The sequence below is a fragment of the Musca autumnalis genome, unplaced genomic scaffold, assembly GCF_047663935.1.
Source record: "Musca autumnalis isolate F117 unplaced genomic scaffold, ASM4766393v1 scaffold_3, whole genome shotgun sequence".
Taxonomy (NCBI): Eukaryota; Metazoa; Arthropoda; class Insecta; order Diptera; family Muscidae; genus Musca; species Musca autumnalis.
Genome location: NW_027411866.1, coordinates 7,189,856 through 7,207,025, shown reverse-complemented (window position 1 = coordinate 7,207,025; position 17,170 = coordinate 7,189,856). Strand labels below are relative to the sequence as shown.

The window sequence follows — 17,170 nt, the reverse complement described above, 5'->3', positions numbered from 1 at the left end:
TTCGCGTATTTTCGTTTCGTTTCCCTAAATCCGCTATCATGTTAAAGCAAGCATAATAATGTAGTGGTAAAATCAGTGCCAGTGCCGTCAGTATCAAAAGTCCTTAAGCCAGCCAGGAAGGAAGAAGGCTAGAAATCTAAGTATTGTGTGGAGTTTTCGTTTCGTTTTTCCATGGCAAGGTGGATGAATATGGAAGTCAACTATCAGCAGCATGCAAGCCAACCATTCAGCCAGCCATCCAGCCTTGCAGTATTCATCAGCATCAGAAGCAGAAACAGGAGTAGCAGTTGTTGATATGCATTCATAGAAATTCCTTTAGTTTTGTGCGAAAAAAAGGACTCATGCAACAATGGCCCATACAATTAGAAGAGAGTGGAAGAAGAACAAGAATGCATTATAATTACAACAACAACAGCAAGACAAAAACCGGTGCCCTTAATAAACAAAAACAACGAATAACTATTGAAGACTAAGAGGTTCCCTATTGAAAAGAAAAAACAAACACTGATCTCAGATGGAGAGAAGAGGCAAGAGAGGGTGAATAAAAAATAACGTGTGAAAATTTGGAAAAAAATAGAAATCACAAAAAATTAGGAATAAATTTAAATAAAAACCGAAAAAAATAAAATAAAAAATAATAATAATAAAAAAATAAAAATTTAAATAAACAACAAATATTGAAAAATATTTTTAAATATTGAAAAATAATCGTGAAGTGAAATTAAACATAATTTTCAAAATAAAAAATTAAATCTCAATGAAAAATAAATAAAACAAGTATTGAAATTAAATGAAAAAAATATATTAAAATTATTTGTAAATAGTTTTGAAAAATTAAAAAACAAACCAAAAATAATAAATAAAATATTAAAAAATAGCATTAAAATATCAATAAAAAACGTAAAAATTAAAATCAATAATTTTGAAAAATTAAAATGAAAATCTACATAAAATATACGAGTTAACTACAAAATAAAATAAGTAATAAAACAAATAAAAACGAAATTAAATATTAAAAAAAAGAATTAAAAAATCAATAAGAATTTTTAAATAAAAACAAAATAAATAATAAAACAAATAAAAACAGAATTAAATATTAAAAAAATAATTTACAAATCAATAAGAATTTTTAACTAATACTTAAAAAAAAAAAAATTTCTGAAGGAAGTATTTTTATACTTCCCAGCCATTAAAATCTTCCAGAAAATAATAAAAAAAATATATAAAAACAAAAACCAAACTTTAAAAAATCCAAATAAAAAATTTAAAACTTTGAAAAATTCCAAAAAATAAAGAAAATTTTAAAATTCCAAAATATTAAACAAATTTAAAATATTTTCCAAGAAAGTTGAAATTTTGAAAATTGAAATCTTAACAAAACCTAATTTCTGAAGAAGGTATTTTACTTCCCACACATTAAAATCTTCCAGAAAATTATAAACAAAAAAATATAAAAACAAAAACCAAACATTAAAAAATTCACTAAAAAAATTTCTAAAATAAAGAAACAAATACATTTTAAAATTCCAAAATATTAAAAAGATTAAAAATATTTTCCAAGAAAATTTAATATTATGAATTGTGAAGTTTGAATGGTTAAAAGATTTTAAGTTAAATTTTAAAAATTAATTTCCAAACAAATTAAAAATATAATTTCTAAAAAATTTCTTATTTAAAATATTCAACGTAAAAAGGCACACTTCAAAAGCGTACTGTCTATGCCAAATTTATAAAAATTAGTATACGAAATCAGAACTGCAAACATCAGACAAAACTTTCAAAAATTTTTAAGTGAAAACAATGATTTAAAAATAAAAAAAAAAATAAAAAAATCAAATTAAAAACAACTTCACAATGAAATATACATAAAGAAAAAAAACGACAACAAAAAAACGCTTCAATGCACAACACTTTATAATTTTATAGTTCCTCGTTAGCGCAAGCCAACAAACACTGCAGCAAACATCAAAACATTGAAAGTTAACTAAGCCCCCTTAGATAGGCAAATATCCCAACCAAAGGAACCAAACCAAACAACCAATCACCATTACCATCACAACAAAGGATCTTAACCACAAGCAAAATCCTCTCTCTCTCTATCTCTCTAACACCCACACGCACAACCATTCTCTCTCTCTCTTGAGATAAACAATGGAACGCATGTGGCGTAAAGTCAATCACAGTTTTGGTGGTGGCCGTGCCAAAAATCAAGGCCACCAATCCGATACCACCAGTTCCGCAGGTGGTTTTGCTGATAATCCCATTGTTGTTGGATCAAGTTCAGCCACAGGACGACGTTTGGCCGCTAGTGGACTAATGCCTACACCGAATCTACCCTCACAGCCACCGTCCTCCGCTACAACAACATCAACAACTGCCAATGCCAATGCCAATGCTCCGGCTACCGGTGCTTCAACAACTGCCAATGCATCAGCGGAACCGACAATAGGACAATTTCGCAAGTCACTAAGTCAACATGTTCTACAACCTCGCACAGCCTCATCGGAACGTAGAAGGCGTAGGAGACGCAAGGCTAGACCACGTCGCAGTGGTGTTAGCTGTGTGGGTGGTGGAGGTGATAATATGTCGTAAGTATAAAAAGTGTTTTGTTTTCTCAAAAAAATATAAAAATAGAGAGAGAGGGATAGGGAGAAGAAAGAAAATACTTCTTACATTTTGTACGCAAAGGGTTGTTCCAACATGACTGTGGAGTGCCAGCCAAAGATATTTATAGTCAGGTCTTCTATTTTGCCTTCTACTGAAAGAGTACATGTACATTAAGGCCTCCATAGGATGAAAGATGAGTCACAGATGGATGATTTTTAAGACTTTCAATATATCTCTATGGGTGGAAGATCTTTCGCAGGCCGTATAGATATAGAATACACCCAACTAAGGCGTGCCAGATTCGAATCTAGGGGGAAGGGGGGTCAAATGCTTGTTTTTCGTAATATGTATAATTTTTTACATACCACTGAACCTTTTTTGAACCGTTTGTGCCCCCTGCACATACCTGTCTACGACCATGACACCCAACAGGTTCTTCGACATATATTCTGTGAATATAAACTTCCGACAGAGCTCTTAGGAATAACAGAGCTTCCTAAAGAAGCCCTCAATCAGGTCTTCTATAAAGACGAGAATTCCAACAGGTCTGCTATAGATTGAAAACCTCTAACTGGTCTTTAGATAGGGAACCCTTACATGACGTAATTGGATGGAAGATCTCAAGAGGTTTCCTATCAATGTTAGGTTACATGTCTTCTGTGTATAGGATACCTCCAATAGGTCTTCCATGCATACCCTCCTGCGTGTATTCGATGAATAGAAACATCCAATAAGCCTTTGTATGTGACATATTTCCATAAAGTCTTCTTGGGATAAAAGCTGCCATTTGGTCTCAATGGATAAAAGATGTAACAGGTCTTCCTGGATAGAAGAACCCCAATCAAGTCGTCTATGGATAGACGATTTGCCACAAGTGCTCACCGGAAAGAAGATCGTCCATTATCTTAACACCGGAGACCTTTTACAGTCCTTTTATTGCAAAGAGGGTTTCACTAGTTCTTCAAGAGATATATGAACTTCTCTTCGGGATAAAAAACCTCCAACAAGTTTTAATTGTATAGAAGATCTCGTCAGGTCTTCTATGGAGAGGGGACCTCCAACAGGTATTTTATGGATAAAATTTCTGCAAAAAATCGTAAATAGGAAGAAAAAAATACACCACAAAAAATCCTCTATTAATAGGAAATCTACATCAGAAGATCTTCAACAGTTCTGCTTGGGATAGAAGATCTCAACCTGCCTTCTTCGCAAAAGTTCTTAAAACAGTGGATAAAGGACCTCTAACAGGACCTCTATAAGAAGATCTCGAAAAGAATATCTAAGGAGAGAACACCTAGAACAAACACCTCATCAGATTCTCTATGGATAACGAACCTCCAAAACATATTTTATGGATATAATTTCTGCAACAAATCTTCAATGGGAAGAAAATAATAGACCACAACACATCCTCTATTAATAGGAAATCTACATCGAAAGATCTTCAACAGGTCTGCTTGGGATAGAAGATCTCAACCTGTCTTCTTTGCAAAAGTTTTTAAAACAGGTTTTCTATGCATAAATGACCTCTAACAGGACCTCTATAAGAAGATCTCGAAAAGAAAATCTAAAGAGAAAACACCTAGAACAGATGGGTAGAAGACTCGAAACCTTAACAGGTCTTGTTTGGATAGAAGATCTCTAAAGATATTCCTTGGATGGAAGAAGTGGTTGACAGAAATCCACAAAAAGGCATCAATGCATATCAGACCGTGAAGAAGTCTTCTGTGGAGAGAAAACGTCAACTGTATGGAAGACCTAAAACTGGCTTTCAGTGGAAGTATATACACGGCAAGTATTTTATGGATATGGATGGGTAGAATATTGGAGACTTCAAGGGGATTATGGTTTGTAAGAAATTCCCATTCGCAATTTATAAAAGACCTCCAACAGATCATCTTTGGATATAATACCAAATAAACTTCTATGTAGGTTTAGGTTTTAGGACGCGCGACTGCAATCAATGCAGTCGCTCCACTCGGAGACCAAAGGTCCATTGTGTTCATCCTGTAAGTAGAAAAGAAAAGATAGAAATAAAAAGGTCTGTTAAAAGTAGATATTTTTTTAAGCTTAGAGACCCTCGGAGTTCCTTCCCCATAGCCATTTAAGGCTTCTTCAGAAAAGAACAATCACTGATGGGTCCATGCTAGATAGGTATGAGGCAGAAGAGAGCTCATAGTAGCCGAAGAGTCTGTGTCTAGTGTTGTTTAACATTGGACAATGCCATAGTAGGTGCTCAATCGTTTCAGTCTTCTCCTCATCCTCGCATAGCCTGCAGTAATCGACACTACTGTCGCACACCCTTGTTCTGGATCTTATGTGGCAGTGCTCTGTCATGCCCCTACGGCAATTCTGAACTCAGGCTTGTTAAGGAGTAGCAGGGAAGAAGTACTACGACTCGATATAACCAGCCAGATAAGCCTATATCCGGGCTCGTTCTGCCATTTGCGAGCAGACAGTTCTCTATAGAAGTTGTCCAGTTTATTGGTGAAGTGACACAGAGGGGGATGTACTGTCTCCTCAATATCAATATTTGGAGACTGCGATCCGGCACGTGCCAGCTCATCTGCAATTTTATTTCCAATTATGTCACAGTGTCCCGGCACCCAGCAGAAAGTGATTTCATTCTTTAGCCTTCCTAACAATCCTCTACACGTGTTAACAATCTTGGACTATATAGAGCAGGATTTGAGTGCCTGGAGTGCCGCCTGGCTATCCACAAAAAAAAACATCAGTCTCTCATAACCACGCAAGTTGACCTGAATCAGTTCTTGGACCTTTACAATGACTAATACATCCACTTGGAAAATGCTACAGAACTGGTTCATTTTATAAGACCGGCTTACATCGAGCTCCTCGCAGAAGACTCTTGCTCCTGTGCCCTCTTACATTTTGGATCCATGTGTATAGATGACCAAGTTTTGTGGAAGTGGTCTTCCATGAGTCCAGTCACTCATGGAATCGAGATCCTAGCCGTTTTAAAATTCATTATTGGTGAGAAGTAATCATTTATCTCCATAGAGTCTAGGCAGCCTCCTTTGTGAAGTATAGAAGCGTGTCCAGAACGCGACTCACTCCAGCACTTCATCTCTCTGAGCCTAAAAGCGCTTCTGACTGCGATGTTTTCAGCTAGAATATTTAGTGGCTTAATATCCAGCATTGTGTTTAGCGTAGCTTGCGGTGTGCTTTTGACGGCGCCGGTGATAAGGATTGATGCTGCACGTTGTACATTACCCATATTTGACTGGTTTGATTTCGTACACTTCTATAGAAGGCCTCAATAATATCTTCAATGCATAGAAGACCTCAAGATGAACTTCAATGTATAACACATCTCTAACAGGTATTCTGTAGGAAGACATCAAACGTCTATGGAGAGAATACTACAACAAATTTTCTATGAGTAGAAGAAGGAGGTGGATCAAATCTTCATCAGAAGATCTCCGACAGGCCTGCTCTGTATAGAAAACCACTAACTGGATTTCTATGAGGTCTTCAATGGATAGAAACCATCAAAATTACAAGCTCTATTATAGTGAGAGTTCCTCCAACAGGTCCTTGTGTGACTGTCACTTGATACAATCAGTCTCTCCGGACTTATATTGTGATCCTCCTCAGAGCACCATATTCTTTCATTGATGGAATGCCTTCTTATCTGGTGTTTCTGGCCTTCTTCATTTGAGAGCGCTACCGCAGCTGTTGAATGTTTTTTGGGTACTTCGGGAGGAAGAGTTTTGTAAAATTATTCTAGATGAAGTGGCTACTATCAAGACATAAGAGTAGCATACCCCGGAATGACTGCTCCGGATTATTTTGGTCAGTGCCGGGACGGGGAAAAACCCAGGACCATTATATTGTGCTCGGGTTGTCACGTCTGAATCCACCACACTCAAACATCGGTGAGATGCAATAGATGCCTTGAGTTGGTGCGTCTCAGGGGTTGCTCTGGACTCGTCCATGAGAGGGACTACAAAAGGGACTATGATGCTGTAGGCGGAGTGAACACAGCTACCAGTTAGTCGTCATCAAAATACGAGACTCCCCCCCAGTCCCCCAACAGCAGCCGCACTTAACACCAGGTATATCATTTTTGCAATTTAATTGCAATGGACTCCGAGGTAAGATCGATTCGTGGCGGTGCGGGAAACCAAACTCAAGAAAAACTGCAGCTTACAGTGTTGTTACACAACAACATAGCTCTCCTGTTGCACCAGTCTGTTCAATACACATCTATTTCGGTTGGGCCTGGCTCTAATGACGAGTACATGGGATGTATAGGGGCAGCAGTCAGGTATGGAATTACCGAGGAAGAGTTTTTTTAACGTAGACATCCCTCCGATAAATTGCTGTAGTCCAGGTTATAGGCGCAACATTAGTCCTCGGGAATGACCATAGGGGTATAGTGCTGATTGAGCTTATTGAACGATCTACGTTTTGCATGGTCAATGAGGGCGCCCCCACCAGAATTAGCTGAGAGTGTTACAGTTTGTGTTTGGGTGCCACCGTGGTGCAATGGTATGCACACCCGCCTTGCACGCAGAAGGTCGTGGGTTCGATTCCCCGGCCAGCCAACATCAAAACATTCTCAACGGCGGCAAAATACCCCTCAGTAATGTTGGCGACATTTCCTGAGTATTTCAGCCATGTAAAACTTCTCTACAAAAGTGGTGTCTTAGACACGCCGTTCGGACTCGGCAATAAACTGTAGGTCCCATATCATTGAGCTAAAATGAATCGGGGTGCACTCATTGATATGAGAGAAGTCTCCCTTGTCCCTTATGGGATGTTTGTGGAACAATTATTATTACAGTTTGTCAGATATAACAATCGTGTCACCTGGTCTGACAAATGACGTCAGCTGGCAACCCGTCGTTTCTCTTGGTACGGGCAATATTCCCATTAGTGTCTCCATCAGCAGACCGTCAGACTTCATCATCTCCCAATGCCGTACGTTCACCAATCAATCGAAATCTAATTGACCTGGTATCGGAGATTTCACTAATCACAGTTTCAGAGACCTGCCCAAACTTTCTGATGTCCGGGCAGCAGAGAAAACCTTCCGAGACATCATCACTTCTGCAGCCGCTCGCTATACATCTGCTGGTCGAATACCCGAAGTAAGACTAAATTTCCTAGCAGAGGCGCCAGAGCAAATGAGCGTGGTGATAATCTTCGAGTTAACTCCAGCGACCCCAAAGTCAGAGAGCTCCTAGTAGAGGCGCCAGAGCAAATGAGCGTAGTGATCATCTTCGAGTCAATCCTGTCAGAGCTGACACTGGAAGTTAACGGATTGGTCAGTGATCATAAGCAGAACAAGCGCCTAGATCATCTGAAAAGTTGCAATATTGGTGAGGGACTAGGTGAATTGTGCTCCACGGTTAAGTCACTCTCGAACGCTGGGTAGATCCGAAGAATTATTTTAATCTACAGTTTGTCGAGCATCCAGGAAGTGACGAGGCAAATATAAGATTACTACGTGGCATTAGATCTCTTCCAGCCGAGGAGGAACAACCACAATTTACAATGGATGATGTGGCCAATACCATCAAGAACGCTAAATAGACCAAAGCGTTGGGCCCTGATAGAATATCTATGGTAATTCTTGATGCAATGCAACTCCACATTCAAGCCGAAGACTCTATCCGCGATTTGGGTACAACCACCACGATACTCCAACAAGGATACTCCGACACCAACTACCAGTCTAAATCAAAAGGTCTAGGGGCAAACCCGTGGTCTCAAAATTAAGTCTCTGGTACGACCTCGTAACCATGAAGGGACTACTACCAGTTGGTCCCAAACGGAGCCGGTACTGGTGGCCCACGTAATGTTTATAGAGCAGGATAAGCCAAAATTCTCAACCTGCCGCTAGCCACATCATGCCCGAAGTCTGGAAAATGGGCAGGGTTTTTCCGCTACTGAAACCAGGCAAGGACGCCAGCAAAGGTGTATCGTAAAGACTTGAGACTTTATTCCTTCCCAGCGGTAGAAATATCTATCCCGTTGCCAATCATTAGCATTGGATCCGTAAGCAGGACAGCGTGAAAGGTACAACAAGTCCAAATCCCGTAGGGAGTTCTAGAAGGAGAGGTGATATCTCTGGAGAACTGTTTTACCTCTGCCTCTCCTGCATGCCTGCCACCCATCCAAACTGCATTGCGATCGTAAAGTATGCGGAGGATTCTACGATTTTGGCGCCAGGTGCCTCCCCGATGTTATTTCTGAAAGGCTGATCTTTTATTTGACTGATTTTATAAAATTTTTTCCACGCGAGGAATATGCAAATATCCGCCACTAAATCTACAATCACTTTGTTCACCTCATGGATTACTGACCTGAATATCATGGTAGATGGTAGCAGAATTCCGACCACTAACTACCCCAGGATTCTACGGGTCACGTTCGACAGCTATTTGCTACAGGCTGAGATGAAGGAACAAAGTCCTCAAGTCCCTAGTCGGAAGCAAAGCGATAGGTCGGTCTGTGGCAAACTATGCGGCACCAGTGCGGTCCGCGAATATAAGTGAAACAGGTACTTCCCCAAGGTGCTGTGATATCTCCGGAGAACTGTTTTACCTCTACCTCTCCTGCATGCCACCCCTCCAAACTGCATTGAGATCGTAAAGTATGCGGAGGATTCTACGATCTTGGCGTCAGGTACCTTCCCTGATGTTATTTGTGAAAGGCTGGACTTCTATTTGACTGAACTTATCACATCTTTTCCACGTGAGGAATATGCAAATATCCGCCACTAAACCTACAACCACTTTGTTCACCGCATGGAGTACTGAGCTGAATGTCATGGTCGATGGTAGCAGAATTCCGACCGCTAACTACCCCAAGATTCTAGGTGTCACGCTCGACGGCATATTCACGCCGTACGCGCATGCCGCAGCTGTTTGCTACACGCTGAGATGAGGGAACAAAGTCCTCAAGTCCCTATCCGGCATCAACGCGATAGGTCGGTCTGTGGCAAACTATGCGGCACCTGTGCGGTCCGCAAAAATAAGTTCAACGCAATGGAAAAATATTCAAACTTGTCATGTCTTTAGTCGACCGCCTTTATGAGGAGACCAAGATTATTCCCGGAACAGCAATAAAATGGCATTATCTCGAAGCATTGGCGATCCTGTCCTTGATCTAGCAGCAACAGCAGATTTCTCTTCGCCACGACCTTCTGTTGGCAGATGGGTATGATAGGGTAGCTTTTCCTTTGCATTTTTAAATTACGTCAGATATCCGTATTCTGCAGATAATATTGATTAATTTGGGGAAGTATGGAGACATTACTCTTCTCTAACGCTAGCTCACCTCCTGTGGATGGACAACTTTATAGCTAGATTGAATGGCGGCTTTAATTTGCCAGCATGCGAGAACAAATAGTTCCATATGTCTTCCTCCTCCTTTTCCATTACTTATTGGTCAGTTTATTTGATTTGTCTATCAAAATATCCAGCACTGGGAATCCAGAACTTGAGAACTATGTCTATACTCATTGATTGCCTCAATCTTTGGGGATGTTCAGAATTCCACTGTAAAACTCCGGAACACCTAACCATTGTTGCTCAACACTGTGACCTAAAGGGTGAAAATTCTCACGCTTTTAATCCCCATCAGGCTTAAAAAGTCCTATTTCCGTTGGGAGGATATACCGTACGGGTTCTAATGTTTTTGATTTGTTGATCTACACTGTACATTAAACAGCTTGCTTCCATTACTCCTCAACGGCACATTGTACTTAGCCCACACATTTATCTATGTCCATAAAATAAAAAAGGACATTTCCACGTGTATGTCCACACACACACAAACATACACACTTAACATACTTATAAACATTCATGCTTTTATTTTGTGAGAGATTCTCTAGAAATTTTGTTGCCAAATCAATTTCATTCTTTTCCTTTCTCTCCCCAAAAAAAAAGCAACAAAAAAGAATTTTTTGGAATATTAAATGAAAGTGGTTTTTGCGGCAAACTTCTGGGTAATGTATCCATCCATCCATGCTTTGCAAAGGATACACTCACCACACGTACGAATATGACTATTTAGAGACTACTACTTTAATTAATTTATGCAAAACCTCAAAATGTTCTCAGGAACTTACTTATTTGCATATTACCAACAAGCGAGAGTTGTACAGAAACACACACACGTGGCATAATGAAAACACTTTAATTGTTTAAAATGTCTCCAGCATCCCTCCCAGCAACTAAGAATTGCTTTATTTCCCCATTTTAATGGGGCGACAAGATTTCAGCGGAAGCCAAGAGTAAGAGAGAGAATCTATCTTCTTTCCCTGGTTGAACATAAATAATTAAGATTTCAAAATAGATTTCTCCTACAAAATAGAGTAGGTGTGGGGAGGGAGCGGTTGATGGAGATAAGGAGGCGCCATAGAGGAGACGCATATAAAGTTGGTATCCCCATTCATTACTTTTTGTTTCATGTTGTTTCATTTTGTTTCGTGTTGTTGTTGGAGGGAAGAAACAATGAAAATATAGAGCAATGAAAATCTCCGACTTGTTTAATGCTTCTACTATGAGTTATAATTATAACGATAATAGGGAGAATAGATAATGCAGAGGGGAGTGTGTGGTGTGCGTACTTGTTATACCCCTTTTTGCAGAAAGTGTGTGTTTAATAATTCTTAAATAATATATTAATAAATTCATAGAATAACCTATTTCTGTGAGTATTCGAAGAAGGTGAAATCGATCGATTGCTCACAAAGTCAGACAAATGACATAGTTCGAAAGATAATATTAAATGTATAACATGTGTGATGTATACTTATAGGCAGCATAACATGTGATGTTATTTTGTTGGCAAGATTAATGACTGCTATAATGGATTGGTACAGTGGTGGTATTTTATATGGGTGTCTTTTATACGGTGGTCTTCTCTTCTATAGAAGACCCATACATCTATCTATAGAAGACCATCTATTCTATAGAAGATTTCCAGGGGGGTGGGGGGTGCTTCTTCATGAGATAATAGTCTGAAAACACTTAAAATACCTCATGCTCATTAACTAGAATAAACTCGGCTTATATTGGCTAAGCCTTTTAGTGACTTCCATTTTAGCTCAAATTTGGCATACCGCAATACTTCTTCCAAACTTTTATCATGTTGGAAGATGGTCTATATAAGATCGCTATCTCGGATACCTGCCGCCTAAATGTTGCATTGCAGTTGAAGGACTGTTCCAGGATCATATTGAAATTTTCACCGAATGTATTCCGTGTGGAACATAATTTTTTTCTTATGCAAGTTTGTACTTCTTGAGATGGGCCGACAACTCTTAATAACCCGCGTCCACCAACTGGAAACAATTCTGAGAACTATAGATATTGAAATGACTTCTTTGTTTGGTCCAAATTTTGCATATCGCAATATTTCTTCAAAACAGACATCTAGTCCGTAGATGCTGTATATATGGCTCCAACCTCAGGTACCTCCTGCAAAAAAAGTACATGTTCGATTAAGTGCAGTTTAAGGCCAATTTTGAAATGTTTACCGAAGGTTTTCATTCTGATTACCATATAAATATTTATGGAAAGTCCGTACTTCTTGAGATGGCCTGAAAACTCTTAATAACCTCCACCTCCTCTTAATCATTCACCAAATGTAATAAAATATCAGCACGATAAGCATCGGTTTGACTCCAAAGTGACATCTAGTTCAAAGTTCCTAATTCAGTACCTACCACACAAAGGCAAATGTGCGATTAAATGTAGTTTAAGGCATATTCGAGGAATTTTTTAAATCAATTTCTAAAATACCTTCAGTTACCTCCTTCACAGAAGTTTAAAAGTTTTGTGCTTCACTCCTGGTTAAGACCATTTCTCGGATCGTGTTGCAATTTTAATGTCAATAAGGAATGGAAATTATGACTGTAACATTATCATTTTTTAGGGGAAGACAATACTTCCCCAGGCTCCCAGGGAGGTCTTCTATTCTATGGAAGCCTCCCAGGGAGGTCTTATACTCTATAGAAGCCTCCCTGGGATGTCTTCCGTTTTATAGAAGCCTCAGAGAGAGCTCTTCTTATCTATTGAAGCCTCCCGGAGAAGTCTTCTGTTTTATAAAAGCCTACCAGGAAGATCCTCTATTCTATAGATACCTCCTACGGAGGTCTTCCTTTATATAGAAGCCTCCCAGGGCGGTCTTCTATTCTATAGAAGCCTCCCAGGGCGGTCTTCTATTCTATAGAAGCTTCCCAGGGAGGTCTTCTATTCTATAGAAGCCTCCCAGGGAGGTCTTCTATTCTATAGAAGCCTCCCAGGGAGGTCTTCTATTCTATAGAAGCCTCCCAGGGCGGTCTTCTATTCTATAGAAGCTTCCCAGGGAGGTCTTCTATTCTATAGAAGCCTCCCAGGGAGGTCTTCTATTCTATAGAAGCCTCCCAGGGAGGTCTTCTATTCTATAGAAGCCTCCCAGGGAGGTCTTCTATTCTATAGAAGCCTCCCAGGGAGGTCTTCTATTCTATAGAAGCCTCCCAGGGAGGTCTTCTATTCTATAGAAGCCTCCCAGGGAGGTCTTCTATTCTATAGAAGCCTCCCAGGGAGGTCTTCTATTCTATAGAAGCCTCCCAGGGAGGTCTTCTATTCTATAGAAGCCTCCCAGGGAGGTCTTCTATTCTATAGAAGCCTCCCAGGGAGGTCTTCTATTCTATAGAAGCCTCCCAGGGAGGTCTTCTATTCTATAGAAGCCTCCCAGGGAGGTCTTCTATTCTATAGAAGCCTCCCAGGGAGGTCTTCTATTCTATAGAAGCCTCCCAGGGAGGTCTTCTATTCTATAGAAGCCTCCCAGGGAGGTCTTCTATTCTATAGAAGCCTCCCAGGGAGGTCTTCTATTCTATAGAAGCCTCCCAGGGAGGTCTTCTATTCTATAGAAGCCTCCCAGGGAGGTCTTCTATTCTATAGAAGCCTCCCAGGGAGGTCTTCTATTCTATAGAAGCCTCCCAGGGAGGTCTTCTATTCTAAAGAAGCCTCCCAGGGAGGTCTTCTATTCTATAGAAGCCTCCCAGGGAGGTCTTCTATTCTATAGAAGCCTCCCATGGAGGTCTTCTATTCTATAGAAGCCCAGGGAGGCTTCTATAGATTAGAAGATATCCGTGGAAGGTCTTCTATTCTATAGAAGCCTCATAGGGAGGTCTTCTATTCTAAAGAAGCCTCCCACGGATATCTTCTATTCTATAGAAGCCTCCCTGGGAGGTCTTATACTCTATAGAAGCCTCCCTGGGATGTCTTCCGTTCTATAAAAGCCTCAGAGAGAGCTCTTCTTATCTATTGAAGCCTCCCGGAGAAGTCTTCTTTTTTATAAAAGCCTACCATGAAGATCCTCTATTCTATAGATACCTCCTACGGAGGTCTTCCATTATATAGAAGCCTCCTACGGAGGTCTCCTATTATATAGAAGCGTCCCAGGGAGGTCTTCTGTTCTATAGAAGCCTCCTACGGAGGTCTTCTATTCTATAGAAGCCTCCTAGGGAGTTCTTTTACTCTATAGAAGCCCCCCAAGGAGGTCTTCTTTTCTATAGAAGCTTCCTAGGGAGGTCTTCTATTCTACAGAAGCCTCCCAGGGAGGTCTTCTATTCTATAGAAGCCTCCCAGGTAGGTCTTCTATTCTATAGAAGCCTCCCAGGTAGGTCTTCTATTCTATAGAAGCCTCCCAGGGAGGTCTTCTATTCTATAGAAGCCTCCCAGGGAGGTCTTCTAATCTACGGAGGTCTTCTATTCTATAGAAGCCTCCTAGGGAGTTCTTCTACTCTATAGAAGCCCCCCAAGGAGGTCTTCTTTTCTATAGAAGCTTCCTAGGGAGGTATTCTATTCTACAGAAGCCTCCCAGGGAGGTCTTCGTTTCCTTAGAAGCCTCCCATGGAGATTTTCTATTCTATAGAAGTCTCCCAGAGGGTCTTCTATTCTATAGAAGCCTCCCAGGGAGGTCTTCTATTCTATAGAAACCTCCCAGGAAAGTCTTCTATTCTATAGAAGCCTCCCAGGGATGTCTTCTATTCTATAGAAACCTCCCAGGGATGTCTTCTATTCTATAGAAACCTCCCAGGAAAGTCTTATATTCTATAGAAGCCTCCCAGGGATGTCTTCTATTCTATAGAAGCCTCCCAGGGAGGTCTTCTATTCTATAGAAGCCTCCCAGGGAGGTCTTCTATTCTATAGAAGCCTCCCAGGGAGGTCTTCTAATCTACGGAGGTCTTCTATTCTATAGAAGCCTCCTAGGGAGTTCTTCTACTCTATAGAAGCCCCCCAAGGAGGTCTTCTTTTCTATAGAAGCTTCCTAGGGAGGTATTCTATTCTACAGAAGCCTCCCAGGGAGGTCTTCGTTTCCTTAGAAGCCTCCCATGGAGGTTTTCTATTCTATAGAAGTCTCCCAGAGGGTCTTCTATTCTATAGAAGCCTCCCAGGGAGGTCTTCTATTCTATAGAAGCCTCCCAGGGAGGTCTTCTATTCTATAGAAACCTCCCAGGAAAGTCTTCTATTCTATAGAAGCCTCCCAGGGATGTCTTCTATTCTATAGAAACCTCCCAGGAAAGTCTTCTATTCTATAGAAGCCTCCCAGGGATGTCTTCTATTCTATAGAAGCCTCCCAGGGAGGTCTTCTATTCTATAGAAACCTCCCAGGAAAGTCTTCTATTCTATAGAAGCCTCCCAGGGATGTCTTCTATTCTATAGAAGCCTCCCAGGGAGGTCTTCTATTCTATAGAAGCCTCCCTGGGAGGTCTTCTATTCTATAGAAACTTCTCAGGGAGGTCTTCGTTTCCTTAGAAGCCTCCCATGGAGGTTTTCTATTCTATAGAAGTCTCCCAGAGGGTCTTCTATTCTATAGAAGCCTCCCAGGGAGGTCTTCTATTCTATAGAAACCTCCCAGGAAAGTCTTCTATTCTATAGAAGCCTCCCAGGGATGTCTTCTATTCTATAGAAGCCTCCCAGGGAGGTCTTCTATTCTATAGAAGCCTCCCTGGGAGGTCTTCTATTCTATAGAAGCCTCCCAGGGAGGTCTTCTATTCTATAGAAGCCTCCCAGGGAGGTCTTCAATTCTATACAAGCCTCCCAGGGAGGTTTTCTATTCTATAGACCCCAGGGAGGTCTTCTTTTCTATAGAAGCCTCCCAGGGAGGTCTTCGTTTCCTTAGAAGCCTCCCATGGAGGTTTTCTGTTCTATAGAAGTCTCCCAGAGGGTCTTCTATTCTATAGAAGCCTCCCAGGGAGGTCTTCTATTCTATAGAAGCCTCCCAGGGAGGTCTTCTATTCTATAGAAGCCTCCCAGGGAGGCCTTCTATTCTATAGAAGCCTCCCAGGGAGGTCTTCTATTCTATAGAAGCCTCCCAGGGAGGTCTTCTATTCTATAGAAGACTCCCACGGAGGTCTTCTATTCTATAGAAGCCTCCCAGGGAGGTCTTCTATTCTATAGAAGCCTCCCAGGGAGGTCTTCTATTCTATAGAAGCCTCCCAGGGAGGTCTTCTGTTCTATAGAAGCCTCCCAGGGAGGTCTTCTATTCTATAGAAGCCTCCCAGGGAGGTCTTCTATTCTATAGAAGCCTCCCAGGGAGGTCTTCTATTCTATAGAAGCCTCCCAGGGAGGTCTTCTATTCTATAGAAGCCTCCCATGGAGGTCTTCTATTCTATAGAAGCCTCCCATGGAGGTCTTCTATTCTATAGAAGCCTCCCATGGAGGTCTTCTCTTCTATACAAGCCTCCCAGTGAGGTCTTCTATTCTATAGAAGCCTCCCAGAGAGGTTTTTATTCTATGGAAGCCTCCCAGGGAGGTTTTTATTCTATGGAATATTCTATAGAAGCCTCCTAGAGAGGTCTTCTATTCTATAGAAGCCTCCTAGGGAAGTCTTCTATTCTATAGAAGCCTCCTAGGGAGGTCTTCTATTCTATAGAAGCCTCCTATGGATGTCTTCTATTCTATAGAAGCCACCTAGGGAGGTCTTCTATTCTATAGAAGCCTCCCAGGAAGGTCTTCTATTCTATAGAAGCCTCCCAGGAAGGTCTTCTATTCTATAGAAGCCTCCCAGGGGGTCTTCTTTTCTATAGAAGCCTCCCAGGGCGGTCTTCTTTTCTATAGAGGCCTCCCAGGGAAGTCTTCTTTTCTATAGAAGCCCCCTAGGGAGGTCTTCTATTCTATAGAAGCCTCCCAGGGAGGTCTGCTATTCTATAGAAGTCTCCTAGAGAGGTCTTCTATTCTATAGAAGCCTCCTAGTGAGGTCTTCTATTCTATAGAAGCCTCCCAGGGAGGTATTCATTTGCAAATAAGCTTCTTACGTAGGTCTTGTGTTGTAGATAAGCTACCCGGGGAGGTCTTCCATTCTATAGAAACCATCCAATGAGGTCTTCTATTCTCTAGAAGCCTCCCAGGGAGGTCTTCTCTTGAAAAAAACCACTTGCGGAGGTCTTGTATTGTAGACAAGTCTCCCTGGAGGTCGTCTAATGTATATAAGGCTCCCTGACAGGTGTTTTATTCTGTAGAAGCTTCCCAGGGAGGTCTTCCAATCTATTGAAGCCACTCAGGGCAAAGAAGCATCTTAAATATGTCGT

At 40.9% G+C, this 17,170-nt stretch overlaps 1 protein-coding gene across 1 annotated transcript in view; it reads left to right on the top strand.

Moving 5' to 3' along the window:
* The first annotated feature begins 1,623 nt into the window (after positions 1-1,623).
* The window catches only part of hwt (SH2 domain-containing adapter heavyweight), a 270,959-nt gene continuing 255,412 nt past the window's right edge, over positions 1,624-17,170 (top strand). Inside the window, exon 1 of the mRNA XM_073979567.1 lies at positions 1,624-2,588. Within this exon, the coding sequence (XP_073835668.1) occupies positions 2,152-2,588 (437 nt within the window). The 5' untranslated portion in view covers positions 1,624-2,151. The remainder of the gene's footprint in view (positions 2,589-17,170) is intronic.